Raw genomic sequence first — 16,322 nt, 5'->3', positions numbered from 1 at the left:
GTAGGCGGAGCATGCTACCATCACTACACGGCGGCCGCCTGAGAAATTATTCTCGGTAGAAATATGTATTAACCCAGTCAGCGGTTGTATCGCATCCTAAGCTACAAAAAGTCATAACTGGTATCTTCCAAATCCGGTATTCCGTTTCCACAACATAGCACCAGGGACCGCAAGAAGATCTACTCTATTTTAAACTATTTTAATCTGAAAAACTCCATTATAAGAATTAAATTCAACTGATTACTCTAATGCGAGCGTTAGTAGAGAGCTTCGATATGAATGTTAAAATGTTCAATACGCCAAATTAAAGATAAATGTGTGTATTTTCGTAGTTTAATAAAACTTTTGCAATCCGATTCGTTCAATAATTATTTAAAGACGTCTTTATTTTTATCTTCTTTTCAAATTGCTCTAAATGAATGTATGATGCTTTCAATTAAAAAAAAGTTGTCCAATAAATAATGACGTAATCTCTTATTGTTGTACTTCACCGGTCTATATAATCCATTCTCTAATTTGCTGATATTCAAACTCATTTGCATAACCTCCAAAATGAAATCAAAACAAAGAGAACAAAACACTGGCTAATCTTGGAAAAACACAACGAAGAAAATACAAAAAATGTTAGACAAAATAGCTAAGCGGCTTTTTTTTGCGTAGCGTAAAGCAAATATATAGTTGAGAAAGCAAATTTACTCGTTTGTTATTTTAATGCTTTTTAGAAACGTTTAGCGAAACGCACCAATTTAGTCGGAAATTTAAATTTGAAGAGTATACAACGTTTAAACGGAATTTGAACTGAAGCCTAAAAAGTGTAAAATTCCAGTGAAAGGAAGCAAAAATATATATATATTTTTTTTTTCAAAAATCAGTTAAGAACAGTTGGTCTTTATTATATAGGGATGAAGGCACAAATTGTGAGTAATTTTTTTTTTAAATTGGTGTAATATATTTGCAAACTACACAAACAAAATATAGCGCCATGCATTTGCTACGTCATTGCAAATACGCTATTCAACACTCCGTACTTTATATTTTCTAGATTGTAAACCACTGATAGCATTTCAATATAGCTAAGACATTCTAGACAGAGGTGATGCTTAACTTAAAAAAATTTTATGAAAACAAAAAAAAAAAAAAAAATAAAAAATTTAAAATGAATCAGTAGCTAATAAAACGTCTTAAAGGATAAAAACGTAAAAATAGTTGGACAGAGGAGGTCTGTAAAATTTCAAATTGTTTTCAGGAAGTCCAGAAATAGATGCAAACAAAAAGTTAAACGTTAATGATGGACATATAAGAGTTTTACTTACGGTATCCAGATCGATGTTGTGCCAGAGTGACGCGCGTCTCCCTGGGAAATCTGCCTTCCTCTCTTGTGAATTTCGAGTATTTTAAGTTCTGCGGCTATATTCTAAGATCTGCGGCTATATGAAGACGCTTGGCACACAAGCAATTGGTCAATTACATTTTAAGTAGCTCTGAGCGTTTCTTTTCTTTGCACCAAGCGCTGCCAACGAGGGACTTGGGGATTTCGTTACGGTTCGGAAACTTAGGTGCTATTGCGGCTGCAAGCTCACTGAAATCCAGGTCATTATCAAACGTCGCAAATAGTATTTTTGAGTGCCAGTTATTCAGTAATCATAATGTCATCGACATGGATGCCCAAAATTGCCGGAATTTTCTTTGAGAACGTTGTAAATAAGGTCGCTGAGGATTTGTTTAGTGAAAGTTAGTGCCTATGGACGGTCATTATAACTTCTCCTTGCTTTGCTTTACGTTGGAGCAACATCGAGCACAGCTCCTCTTTTCGCTAGAGTGACGTTAATTATTCTGTCTAGATAAAAATATTTCTGCCGAATTGCAAGGGATGGAGGGATGAAGTCTACAGATACATCCTACTTTAAGAGCCCGTACAACGTCTATATTGCTGGAGGCCAAGAGGGGATACACGTCTTATACTTACCAATAATTTGTTGAAAGATGCTAGTATTTTGCATTGTGTCCATAAATAATATTGAATAATATTAATTGATATTATTTGTTATCAATCGACTAGAAAATTTGCATTTGTATGTAGATGTCAGAAGTATTGCATATTCAAACAAAAACGTTGCTCAAGATTTGTAGCAAATAATTACTATAGCATAGATACACATTATCAAATGCACAAGATCTTGAACTCCCTTATTACGTAAGTAATTAAAAATTGCATCCGATAGCGATAGATAATTTTGGTGGTGTACTTATGCACTAACCGTACACAACGTGTAGCGTAGTGTGCTAAATTGGGAATTTTTTGCACGGATAAGCTTTTATCGAAAATTTGGACGGCGTTGTGAGGGTAATTTTGAAACTATTTGTGAACCAGTCACAGAATATTTCCGATTTTTTTTTGACGATGTTCCAATTATTTTCGGGGTTCGCCTGGGATTCATTTGGGATCCTTTCGTAGGGACTTAAGGCCTGTTCACAGATCGGAAAAACTTTGCTCCATTTCGGGATTAATTTGACTTTATTTTTTTTTTTTTTGTCATTAAGGATCCTTGTGGAATGATTTTGGAATCGTCTCTCGATCAGCTCATCAGCTCGGAATCTTTTCGAAGTGAATAGCTGTTCTGGTTCTCTTAAATCGAGCAGGTTTTTTGAAGCTCTACTACTTTAGATGCATTATGAAAAGCTCATGAGAGTAAAACCTTTAAGATTGTTGCAGGTTGAAAATGCTGTTCGTGTGTATGTTCGCTGTGAATTGTATTCGCAAATGTGCTTTGAGTGGGATTTACATACGCATGTGTATGGATGTGTGCACATACATATGTATTCGAAAAAAGCTACCAACAAAAAAGAAATAGCGGCGCTATTATATATAAAATAGTGTACATGGTGCGATTTGCTTGACATTTATTATACCGGTACTTCCGTGACTAGCTCATTATTTGAAAAAATTTTATGGAATGATTTACTTGAAATTCAGCACAGGGTACCGCTTTGAAAAAGATAATATTTGAGAATTTTTTCATTCCGGGAAGTGGTCCAAAGACCGACCTATAAAAATAAATAAATGTAAGGCGCGATAACCTCCGAAGAAATTTTAGGCCGCGCTTCTCTTCCAATTTGCGTTGTGCTCCTCTTGATTTTCCTTACAAATTGGCCGGATGGGACCTACATGTTTTATGCCGACTCCGAACGGCATCTGCAAGGCAGAAATACACTCGGAGCGCTTGCCAAACACTGCCGAGGGGCGACCCCGCTTAGAACCATTTTCTTCTAATTGAAAAACCTTATTTCTAAAATTTTTTGTTGCTTTGCCCGGGGTTTGAACCCAGGGCATACGGAGTGGCAGGCGGAGCACGCTACCATCACACCACGGTGGACGCCACGACCTATTCCAAGTGAAATAATGTATGGTCCGATTTGCTTGAAATTTAGTATACGGGTACTTCCATTTTCCTTTTTCGCAACGATATAGCGTAACTAATAAAACAAAGAATGAGAGTAACAAGGGGATATGTAAAGAAAAAAATAAAACATTGGAACTAGTTTCGTATTCAGTGTGAATAATACTGATCCAAAAGGAGGTGTTTTGATGTCAAAAGTTTAACTTAAACTTCTCGTAGTGCATAAGGATCTAATACATACTTAATGCTTTCATTTTGTTTACAGATTTATAGCGTTGCCGTTATTCTATTGATGCAATCGACAAAGGCGATGGTGACAGAAAATCTAGATAATGGAGAACAATTGCAACATTTTGAGTAAGTTCCCAAGAAAACAAAGCTAAAAGTAACATTATTTTAAATGTTCGCTTTTCTAATCTAGGCAAAACTTGAAATTTCTAATAAGTTATACATATTTCATTGTTGATATTAGAGAAAAAGGAAGAAAAAAGGGGAAAAGCACTACTATAAAAAAATCCAATATTACTAAGCTCTTAATGACGCCTATAATTATTCCATATAAATAAGATTAACAAGTAAAGGTGTCTAAGTTCGGGTGTAACCGAACATTATATACTCAGCGTGAGCTTCAATTGTACATTTAATTTCAGATAAATTCCTTTTCTACAAAACTGCACCGCCCGTTTAAAAAAAAATGTTTCTCCATTTTCTCTTACAATAAAACTTGATAACTGAAATATCATTGATTCATTATACTCAGTTGAGCAGAGCTCACAGAGTATATTAAGTTTGATTGGATAACGGTTGGTTGTACATATATAAAGGAATCGAGATAGATATATACTTCCATATATCAAAATAATCAGGATCGAAAAAAAATTTGATTGAGCCATGTCCGTCCGTCCGTCCGTTAACACGATAACTTGAGTAAATTTTGAGGAATCTTGATGAAATTTGGTACGTAGGTTCCTGAGCACTTATCTCAGATCGCTATTTAAAATGAACGATATCGGACTATAACCACGCCCACTTTTTCGATATCGAAAATTTCGAAAAACCGAAAAAGTGCGATAATTCGTTACAAAAGCCAGATAAAGCGACGAAACTTGGTAGATGAGTTGAACTTATGACGCAAAATAGAAAATTAGTAAAATTTTGGACAATGGGCGTGAAACCGCCCACTTTTAAAAGAAGGTAATTTAAAATTTTTGCAAGCTGTAATTTGGCAGTCGTTGAAGATATCATGATGAAATTTGGCAGGAACGTTACCCCTATAACTATATGTACGCTTAATAAAAATTAGCAAAATCGGAGAAGGACCACGCCCACTTAAAAAAAAAATTTATTTTAAGTAAAATTTTAACAAAAAATTTAATATCTTTACAGTATATAAGTAAATTATGTCAACATTCAACTCCAGTAATGATATCGTGCAACAAAATACAAAAATAAAAGAAAATTTCAAAATGGGCGTAGCTCCGCCCTTTTTCATTTAATTTGTCTAGGATACTTTTAACGCCATAAGTCGAACAAAAATTACCCAATCCTTTTGAAATTTGGTAGGGGTATAGATTTTATGACGCTAACTGTTTTCTGTGAAAATGGGTGAAATCGGTTGATGCCACGCCCAGTTTTTATACACAGTCGTCCGTCTGTCCTTCCGCATGGCAGTTAACACGATAACTTGAGCAAAAAACGATATATCTTAACTAAACTTAGTTCACGTACTTATCAGAACTCACTTTATCTTGGTATAAAAAATGAACGAAATCCGACTATGACCACGCCCACTTTTTCGATATCGAAAATTAAGAAAAATGGAAAATATACCATAATTCTATACCAAATACGAAAAAAGGGATGCAACATGGTAAAGTAATTAGATTGTTTTATTGACGCGAAATATAACTTTAGAAAAAACTTTATAAAATGGTTGTGACACCTACCATATTAAGTAGAAGAAAAAGAAAAAGTTCTGCAGTGCGAAATAAAAAACCCTTAAAATCTTGGCAGGTATTACATATATAAATAAATTAGCGGTATCCAACAGATGATGTTCTGGGTCACCCTGATCCACAGTTGGTCGATATCTGGAAAACGCCTTCACATATACAACTACCACCACTCCCTTTTAAAACTCTCATTAATACCTTTAATTTGATACCCATATCGTACAAACTTATTCTAGAGTCACCCCTGGTCCACCTTTATGCCGATATCTCGAAAAGGCGAACACCTATAGAACGAAGGCCCACTCCCTTTTAAAATACTCATTAACTCCTTTCTTATGATACCCATATTGTACAAACAAAGTCTAGAGTCAACCCTGGTCCACCTTTATTGCGATACCCCGAAAAGGCGTCCACCTATAGAACTAAGGCCCACTCCCTTTTAAAATACTCATTAACTCCTTTCATTTGATACCCATATTGCACAAATGAATTCTAGAGTCACCCCTGGCCCACCTTTATGGCGATATCGCGAAACGGCATCCACCTATGGAACTAAGGATTCCTCCCTTTTAAAAAACTCATTAACACCTTTCTTTCGATACCCATATTGTACAAACAAATTCTAGGGTCACCCGTGCTCCACCTTTACGGCGATATATCGAAACGGCGTCCACCTATGGAACTAAGGATTACTCCCTTTTAAAATACTCATTAACACCTTTCTTTTGATACCCATATTGTACAAACAAATTCTAGGGTCACCCCTGGTCCACCTTTATGGCGATATCTCGAAAATGCGGCCACCTATACAACAACCACCACTCATTTTTAAAACCCTCATTAATACCTTTAATTTGATACCCATATCGTACAAACACATTCTAGAGTCACCCCTGGTCCACCTTTATGGCGATATTTCGAAACGGCGTCCACCTATAGAACTAAGGCCCACTCCCTTTTAAAATACTCATTAACACCTTTCGTTTGATGCCCATATTGTACAAAACAATTCTAGGGTCACCCCTGGTCCACCTTTATGGCGATATCTCGAAACGGCGTCCACCTATGGAACTAAGGATTACTCCCTTTTAAAACACTCATTAACACCTTTGTTTTGATACCCATATTGTACAAACAAATTCTAGGGTCACCCCTGGTCCACCTTTATGGCGATATCTCGAAAAGGCGTCCACCTATGGAACTAAGGATTACTCCCTTTTAAAATACTCATTAACACCATTCGTTTGATGCCCATAATGTACAAACGCATTCTAGAGTCAACCCTGATCCACCTTTATGGCTATATCCCTAAATGGCGTCCACCTATAGAACTATGGCCCACTCCCTCATAAAATACTCTTTAATGCCTTTCATTTGATACACATGTCATACAAACACATTCCAGGGTTTCCCTCGGTTCATTTTCCTACATGGTTATTTTCCCTTATGTTGTCACCATAGCTCTCAACTGAGTATGTAATGTTCGGTTACACCCGAACTTAACCTTCCTTACTTGTTTTCATTTCATTTATTCGGAGAATATACATTAGTACAGTAAGACAAATTGTCTTTTGTAGTACAACAAACATAATTCATATAATTCAATTAAATAAATAAATAAAAGATGCTAGAAAACAAGCATATCAAAACAATACTACAAAACTTTAAATTTTTAATTAGCAAACAATTTTTTGCTAAGAATTCTAGTCTACGACCCTTTTAAATTTGTTTTATATCTAAGTTGCCGTGGTCTTTCACCGATCCCGTCGACTTTTTACTAGAAATATTTTCTGCTATAAGGAAAATATGTTTACCCAATTTTGTTACGTTATGTAAATTTTTCTTCGAGTTATGGCTCCCGAAACATAGAAAATTGATTAGTCATATCAGAGGCGTTCCAACACCCATTTTAAAAAATTTTCGTGTTTTCCAATTTAATGTTATAATTCAACTTAGAAAGTAAAATTCTATTGATACAAAGCTCTTTTTTATACTCAGTTGAGCAGAGATCACAGAGTATATTAACTTTGATTGGATAATGGTTGGTTGTACAGGTCCGTCCGTCCGTTAACACGATAAATTGAGTAAATTTTAAGGTATCTTGATGAAATTTGGTATGCAGGTTCCTGAGCACTCATCTCAGATCGCTATTTAAAGTGAATAATATCGGACTATAACCACGCCCACTTTTTCGATATCGAAAATTTCGAAAAACAGAAAAAGTGCGATAATTTATTACCAAAGACGGATAAAGCGATGAAACTTGGTAGGTGAGTTGAATATATGACGCAGAATAGAACATTAGTAAAATTTTGGACAATGGGCGTGGCACCGCCAACTTTTAAAAGAAGGTAATTTAAAACTTTTGCAAGCTGTAATTTGGCAGTGGTTGAAGATAAATAAAAAAAAATTTAAGGCGCGATAACCTCCGAAGAGATCTAAGGCCGAGCTTCTCTTCCAATTTGCGTCGTGCTCCTCTTGATTTTCCCTACAAACTGGCCGGGCGGGACTTACAGGTTTTATACCGACACCGAACGGCATCTGCAAGCCAGATGAGTTTTCACTGAGAGCTTTTCATGGCAGATATACACCCGGAGCGCTTGCCAAACACTGCCGAGGGGCGACTCCGCTTAGAAAAATTTTCTTCAAATTGAAATCTTATTTCTAAAATTTTTGATATTGCTTTGCCCGGGGTTTGAACCCAGGGCATACGGGCGGAGCACGCTACCATCACACCACGGTCGTTGAAGATATCATGATGAAATTTGACAGGAACGTTACTCCTATTACTATATGTACGCTTAATAAAAATTAGCAAAATCGGAGAACGACCACGCCCACTTTAAAAAAAAATTTTTTTTTAAAGTCAAATTTTAACAAAAAATTTAATATCTTTACAGTATGTATGTAAATTATATCAACATTCAACTCCAGTAATGATATGGTGCAAAAAAATGAAAAAATTAAAGAAAATTTCAAAATGGGCGTGGCTCCGCCCTTTTTCATTTAATTTGTCTAGGTTACTTTTAATACCATAAGTCGAACAAACATTTACCAATCCTTGTGAAATTTGGTAGGGGCTTAGATTCTGGGACGATGACTTATTTCTGTGAAAAAGTGCGCAATCGGTTGAAGCCACGCCCAGTTTTTATACACAGTCGACCGTCTGTCCTTCCGCTCGGCCGTTAACACGATAACTTGAGCAAAAATCGATATATCTTTACTAAACTCAGTTCACGTATTTATCTGAACTCACTTTGTATTGGTATACAAAATGGCGGAAATCCGACTATGACCACGCCCAGTTTTTCGATATCGAAAATTACGAAAAATGAACAAAATGCCGTAATTGTATACCAAATACGAAAAAGGGATGAAACATGGTAATTGGATTGGTTTATTGACGCAAAATATAACTTTAGAAAAAAACTTTGTAAAATGGGTGTGACACCTACCATATTAAGTAGAATAAAATGAAAAAGTTCTGCAGGGCGAAATAAAAAAACCTTTGAAATCTTGGCAGGAATACTGTTCGTGGTATTATATATATAAATAAATTAGCGGTATCCAACAGATGATGTTCTGGGTCACCCTGGTCCACATTTTGGTCGATATCTGGAAAACGTTTTCACATACACAACTGCCATCACTCCCTTGTAAAAGCCTTATTAATACCTTTAATTTGATACCCATATCATACAAACATATTCTAGAGTCACCCCTGGTCCACCTTTATGGCGATATCTCGAAAAGGCGACCACCTATAGAACTTAGACCCACTCCCTTTTAAAAAGACTCATTAACACCTTTCATTTGATACCCATGTCATACAAACACATTCCAGGGTCACTCTCGGTTCATTTTCCTACATGGTTATTTTCATTTATGTTGTCACCATAGCTCTCAACTGAGTATGTAATGTTCGGTTACACCCGAACTTAACCTTCCTTACTTGTTTTCTAATATATAGCTTATTATTTTCGTCTACGACCCTTTTAAAAATCTTTTATACAAAAGTGGGCGTGGTCCTTAACCGATTCGTTAATTTTTCTGCAAATCATTCCTTATAGTAAAGGCAACCTCTCTGGCGAATTTTGTTATGATAGGTTTAACGATTTTTGATTAATAATATTTGTAAAATTGATTTTATCACAAGTGGGCGGTGCCACGCCCACTTTAAAACACTTTTTCAAATTTTTATCAAAAGTCTCAATATCCGTCCACACTAACTAAATTAAAAGATTATGATTACATACACATACCATATTAATCTTAGAAAAGAATAGTGATATTTAAACAAAGATAATACCTGCATTTATGGGAAAACGGTATAACTCGAGGTCATTCGTACAATCAGTGCGACAAAAGCGCAATGAATGTATCGAAACCGCAGACGATTATGTAAAAACTTTAGAAACGTGTAGACGAAATCCAAATCCATTTCTTGTAATTAATGGAACATTTTTTATAAAAAATTGGTTTACTGCTTTTCAAGCATATGCATTTTCAAACCTTTACAATAAAATTGAAAGTTTTAAAATTCAATCATATGATAAATTTATTTATTTTTTTTTTATTGGAAATGTACAAGTGCGATTAATGAATGAACATCCTAAAACAGTAACATTTCGTATATGGAAATGTTCGTTTTTTGCTTCAAGTGTTGAAAAGAATCTTGGTGAAATTATTCCTGCGGGTTTGACATCTGACAAAGTAGAAGATTTCAGATCTCTAATAAAATTTTGCAGTAGTGAAGCATCGAAATGGTATGAAAATATATTCAATGTAATAGACCAGAAAGAACTGAAAAATAAAAGAATTGAAGTGATTTCAAAAACGACTAAGCAGACTGATAACTCCATTGTTAAAAGTAGAAAAAAGATTAAAAATGATAAAAGTACTAAAAAAAAGATTGCTAAAAATAACAAAAAGAAATAACAAATAGTTATAAGCATTTCTAAATAATAGAATATAATGTATTTAACAATGGTTATTAATGTATCTACTATTTTGTTTAATAAAGTATCTCAATCAAAATATTTGATATTCGATCTATGGAATAACGGTATAACTCAAAAAAAAAAAAGAAATCATCCATTTTCTAATAAAATTATGTATATATAAAATTTATTACTTTTTCTTGTCAAAGAATCATACTATCTAAAATCTTACCAAATAGGGTTATTACAAATTTATTTTTACCTCTATTGTTAAGTTTTTTTTCACTTTTCTCAAAAGGTTGATTTTTGAGTTATACCGTTATTCCACACATCCCCTCATTTACTAAATAATCAGGTTTTTTGTGTTTCCCAAAAAGTTATATATATAACAAGTAAGGAAGGTTAAGTTCGGGTGTAACCGAACATTACATACTCAGTTGAGAGCTATGGTGACAACATAAATGAAAATAACCATGTAGGAAAATGAACCGAGAGTGACCCTGGAATGTGTTTGTATGACATGTGTATCAAATGAAAGGCATTAAAGAGTATTTTATGAGGGAGTGGGCCATAGTTCTATAGGTGGACGCCATTTAGGGATATAGCTATAAAGGTGGACCAGGGTTGACTCTAGAATGCGTTTGTACGATATGGGTATCAATTGAAAGGTATTAATGAGTATTTTAAAAGGGCGTGGACCTAAGTTCTATAGATGGACGCCTTTTCGAGATATCGCCGTAAAGATGGACCAGGGGTGACTCTAGAATGCGTTTGTACGATATGGGTATCAAATGAAAGGTGTTAATGAGCATTTTAAAAGGGAGTAATCCTTAGTTCCATAGGTGGACGCCGTTTCGAGATATCGCCATAAAGGTGGACCAGGGGTGACCCTAGAATTTGTTTGCACAATATGGGCATCAAACGAAAGGTGTTAATGAGTATTTTAAAAGGGAGTGGGCCTTAGTTCTATAGGTGGACGCCGTTTCGAGATATCGCCATAAAGGTGTGCCAGGGGTGACTCTAGAATTCGTTTGTGCAATATGGGTATCAAACGAAAGGAGTTAATGTGTATTTTAAGAGGGAGTGGACCTTTCTGGACCAGGGGTGACTCTAGACTTTGTTTGTACGATATGGGTATCAAATGAAAGGTGTTAATGAGTATTTTTAAAAGCGAGTGGGCCTTCGTTCTATAGGTGTTCGCCTTTTCGAAATATCGCCATAAAGGTGGACCAGGGGTGACTCTAGAATGAGTTTGAACGATATGGGTATCAAATTAAAGGTATTAATGAGAGTTTTAAAAGGGAGTGGTGGTAGTTGTATATGTGAAGGCGTTTTCCAGATATCGACCAAAATGTGGACCAGGGTGACCCAGAACATCATCTGTTGGATACCGCTAATTTATTTATATATGTAATACCTGCCAAGATTTTAAGGGTTTTTTATTTCGCCCTGCAGAACTTTTTCATTTTCTTCTACTTAATATTGTAGGTGTCACACCCATTTTACAAAGTTTTTTCCAACGTTAAATTTTGCGTCAATAAACCAATCCAATTACCATGTTCCAACCCTTTTTTCGTATTTGGTATATAATTATAGCTTTTTTCTTCATTTTTCGTAATTTTCGATATCGAAAAAATGGGCATGGTCATAGTCGGATTTCGGCCATTTTTTATACCAAGATAAAGTGAGTTCAGGTAAATACGTGAACTGAGTTTAGTAAAGATATATCGACTTTTGCTCAAGTTATCGTGTTAACGGCCATGCGGAAGGACAGACGGACGACTGTGTATAAAAACTGGGCGTGACATCAACCGATATCGCCCATTTTCACAGAAAATAGTTAATGCCATAAAATCTATGCCCCTACCAAATTTCAAAAGGATTGGTTATTTTTTGTTCGACTTATGGCGTTAAAAGTATCCTAGACAAATTAAATGAAAAAGGGCGGAGCCACGCCCATTTTTAAATTTTCTTTTATTTTTGTATTTTGTTGCACCATATCATTACTGGAGTTGAATCCTGACATAGTTTACTTATATACTGTAAAGATATTAAATTTTATGTTAAAATTTTACTTTAAAAAAATTTTTTTTTTAAAAGTGGGCGTGGTCCTTCTTCGATTTTGCTAATTTTTATTAAGCGTACATATAGTAATAAGAGTAACGTTCCTGCCAAATTTCATCATGATATGTTCAACGACTGCCAAATTACAGCTTGCAAAATTTTAAATTACCTTCTTTTAAAAGTGGGCGGTGCCACGCCCATTGTCCAAAATTTTACTAATTTTCTATTTTGCGTCATAAGTTCAACTCATCTACCAAGTTTCGTTGCTTTATCGGTCTTTTGTCATGAATTATCGAAATTTTCGATATCGAAAAAGTGGGCGTGGTTATAGTCCGATATCGTTCATTTTAAATAGCGATCTGAGATGAGTGCTCAGGAATCTACATACCAAATTTCATCAAGATACCTCAAAATTTACTCAAGTTATCGTGTTAACGGACGGACGGACGAACGGACATGGCTCAATCAAATTTTTTTTCGATCCTGATTATTTTGATATATGGAAGTATATATCTATCTCGATTCCTTTATATATGTACAACCAACCGTTATCCAATCAAACTTAATATACTCTATGAGCTCTGCCCAACTGAGTATAAAAGGTGGGCGTGGTTATCATCCGATTTCGCTTATTTTCAATACCAATCTATTCTGGTTCCAGATAAGCTCGTGTACCAAATTTGGTGAAGATATCTCAATATTTACTCATGATATCGTGTTAACGGATAGACGGGCGGAGGGACGGACGGACGGACATAGCTCAATCAAATTTTTTTTCGATACTGATTATACCTGTACAACCAACCGTTATCCAATCAAAGTTAATATACTATGTGTGCAAAGCACGCTGAGTATAAAAAGTATATAGAATGAGTATGTACCTAAATGGTGAATAAAGGATTAGCAACAAAAAGGAAATAATTAGAGACCAATTGCAGAGCGAGCAGCGAGGCATTCATATGGCTGAGTGGTTAAGTGAATGTTGGAGATTTCGAGTTCAATACTCAGCTCCCGAGAAGCTAGCTGATGAAGAAGTGAAATTCAGAAAGATGGACTAACCATCGCCGTTTGTAAACTTTGCAATTTTTCTCTAATATCAATAACAAAAACAATTGTATAAAGCAATATGAGCATTTCTCGCTAATTGAATACAGAGAATTATACATATTTTATGTAAATGAAGATTCACGATCCCACTACTATCCATATTTATAAATGTTTGTTTATATTCGAAGTATGATATCATATCCTATTATCCTAACTAATAACCCCAACACACACGATTTTCGATGCAGCATAGAACGCTGACAGGTGACCCCAGCGGGTTAGGGGGCTTCAACAGGTGAGTAGATTGCATATTTTGCATGGGGGGTATGCGATGCTGCATCAAAAATCTTATGTATCGAGCTTCTCTTCCAATTTGCGATGTGCTCCTCTTATTTTTTCCTATAAATTGGCGGGATGGACCTACTTGTTTTATGCCGACTCCGAAGGGCATCTGCAAGGCAGATTAATTTTCACTGAGAGCTTTTCATGGCAGAAATATACGCGGAGTGCTTACCAAACACTTTTAATTAAATATAGTCTTCTTTTGCATATTTAAAAATTTAAATTATAATAAGCAAAACAGGAAATATAAGAATTCAGCAATAGGTGCAAATTAATAGAAGGGTAATTTTTATTTTCATATATATGTATGTATATCGCGCAGTCATGTCTCAATTTGTGCTTTTATTTACCTTCAACAGTTTCAAAACAGAGAATGGTCAAACACGTACTGAGGACGTAAAATATAATCAGCCAAATACTGATGTGATCGATGAAAGTGCTGATAAAAGTGTGACGGATACAACAACTGTAAAACCTGTGGAATTTCGTGGTGGCTATAGTTTCATATCAGCTGATGGTTACGAATACACCGTACTCTACAAGGCAAACAAGAATGGTTTCCAACCGTATGTGACAGCGCGTAAGCTTCGTAATGACAAAGTTTGAAGTTTTGAAAGCAGCAAAAATTCATCAAATTTATTTTAATGTTACTTAATAGTTTTTAATGTAATTTATAGTTTTGTGTGTTTGCGTAAAGAAACTATGATTTTTTTGTGTAAATAACGAACAGTACATTATATTTTTTATTATATTATATTTTAGGTAATTATTAGTATGAGGGTCTATTTATAGCACAAAATATCATATTACAGTTTTGCTAATAGCTTCAGAAATAAGTCAAAGTATTGAAATTAATTGAAGTTAAATTGAAACACTTTCAAGTGTTTATTTAAAATAACAGCTGTTGAGCTCAACAATGTAGAACAGTTCATTATAAAAAAATGCAGATTAAATTTGTATGCAGAATACGTATTAACTTATATATATAGCTTATGAGTAAGCAGTTGAATAAAATTTCAATTTTATTTATATTATAATAAATATGTTTTAAAAATAATAGTAATTCATGCTAATATTTCTGTTTTCGGAATGGATAAAATTCCGATTAGCACAGAAGCTGACAGTTCAGAAAGACGAGCGGGTAAGGGGGCTTAGAATGTACTAGCGACTAAAATACCCAGATGATTCAAGGTGTTGTGTAGAACAACCCCTTCAAGTGGCTGTAACCACAATTTATAGCTTCTTCAACCCAACTGCCAACCTTATATACCAGTGGCGAATCCTGTTTCTTTAGCAACCGAGGATCTGGTGACACCAAATTCCTCACGGATGGGGGTCGCGATGACCTAGAATGTTCAATGTGATCATATTAAATCGTTCCCGAGATGGTCGAGCTTGCACCTCAATGGAGCTTGTTACCGGAAAGTTGCCGACAAAGGACCATCAACATCCATAGCACTCCCTGTAACCTTCGGGGAGTTTCTTTATAGCTACAACAACAACCACAACGATTTCTGTAGCAAAAATTAGGCTGGAAAGTTCATGTTGTTTTGTAGAAGATAATGTATGAAAAGTCACAAGTAACCTGTTCCTTGTATAGGTATCGCCTATAACAAAAAACTCTACCAAGAGCCCAAAAATACTTGAAGAAGTATGCTTGTCATAGCGGCCGCCGCACAAAGGGATAACATTGAAATTTTTGTTTCATTAATCTGTAAAGGACGTAATTTACTGCTTTCTAAAGAAACATTTTTTTTTTGGAACTTAAAACTTTTTAAAATTCAGGACCAAGAACCAAGAAGAAGAATCAATTTTTCTAGAATTTTCCTATTATTTAGACAAAAAATTAATATAAACAAACAAAAATCCCAAAATCGGGCTTGACTTTTTACGACGAGATATCAAAATCTTTCTACAAAAATAAACAAATTTCAAAATCGGTTAAAAATCTACGAATATGATTGAATCCAAATGTTCATTTTGTCCCCACTGTGCGCCGTGGTGTGGTGGTGGCATGCCTACCTACCACATTGAAAGTTCAGCGTTTAAGTCCCATAAACAAATACATAGGTACTTTGGAAAGCAGTTTATAATGTATTGTTACGAATATTTGCAACACTAAGCGAATAACATCAAAGATGGAAACACACCTGAAAGAACAATATGCACGCTTAACAGTACAACTCGAAGCGCAGGAGGCGCGTATATCATCAAAACTCGAAGCGAGTATGGACGAGAAAATAACGCAGTTTGAGGAAAAAATCGAAGCCGAGGTGGGTGCTTTGAGAGGTCGTATACAGGAGTTGCAATTACATCGCCCAACTGTTTCAGCAAGCAATCCAAAGGTAAAAACACCATCCTTTTTTGGTTCTGTTCCTTTCCAGGTCTTTAAGCTTCAGTTTGAGAAGACCGCAGCAGTGAATGACTGGAGTGCTGAAGATAAAGTTGCTGCACTATTCGTAGCATTGAAAGGACCAACTGCCGAAATCTTACAGACTATTCCAGAGTACGAACGGAACAGTTATGACGCATTGATGGCTGCTGTAGAACGGCGATACGGAAGCGAACACAGGAAGCAG

General features: G+C 35.3%; 1 protein-coding gene across 1 annotated transcript; it reads left to right on the top strand.

Annotated features, from left to right (window-relative positions):
- The first annotated feature begins 721 nt into the window (after nucleotides 1-721).
- On the top strand, nucleotides 722-14,806 carry Cpr65Ay (Cuticular protein 65Ay). Its single transcript, XM_067789736.1, has 3 exons — nucleotides 722-917; nucleotides 3,664-3,755; nucleotides 14,103-14,806. The coding sequence occupies exons 1-3, from the start codon at nucleotides 903-905 to the stop codon at nucleotides 14,347-14,349; spliced, it is 354 nt and encodes a 117-aa protein (XP_067645837.1). The 5' UTR covers nucleotides 722-902; the 3' UTR covers nucleotides 14,350-14,806.
- The last annotated feature ends 1,516 nt before the right edge of the window (nucleotides 14,807-16,322 follow it).

This window comes from Eurosta solidaginis, chromosome 5, assembly GCF_040869045.1.
Source record: "Eurosta solidaginis isolate ZX-2024a chromosome 5, ASM4086904v1, whole genome shotgun sequence".
NCBI classification, from domain to species: Eukaryota; Metazoa; Arthropoda; class Insecta; order Diptera; family Tephritidae; genus Eurosta; species Eurosta solidaginis.
This window is presented reverse-complemented; position numbering and strand designations above follow the sequence as displayed.

What these genes read in the sequence shown, in the direction of transcription:
- Cpr65Ay (XM_067789736.1), top strand. An exon ending in GAACAATTGCAACATTTTGA is followed by an intron (nt 3,756 to 14,102) that starts GTAAGTTCCCAA and finishes TACCTTCAACAG; the next exon opens with TTTCAAAACAGAGAATGGTC.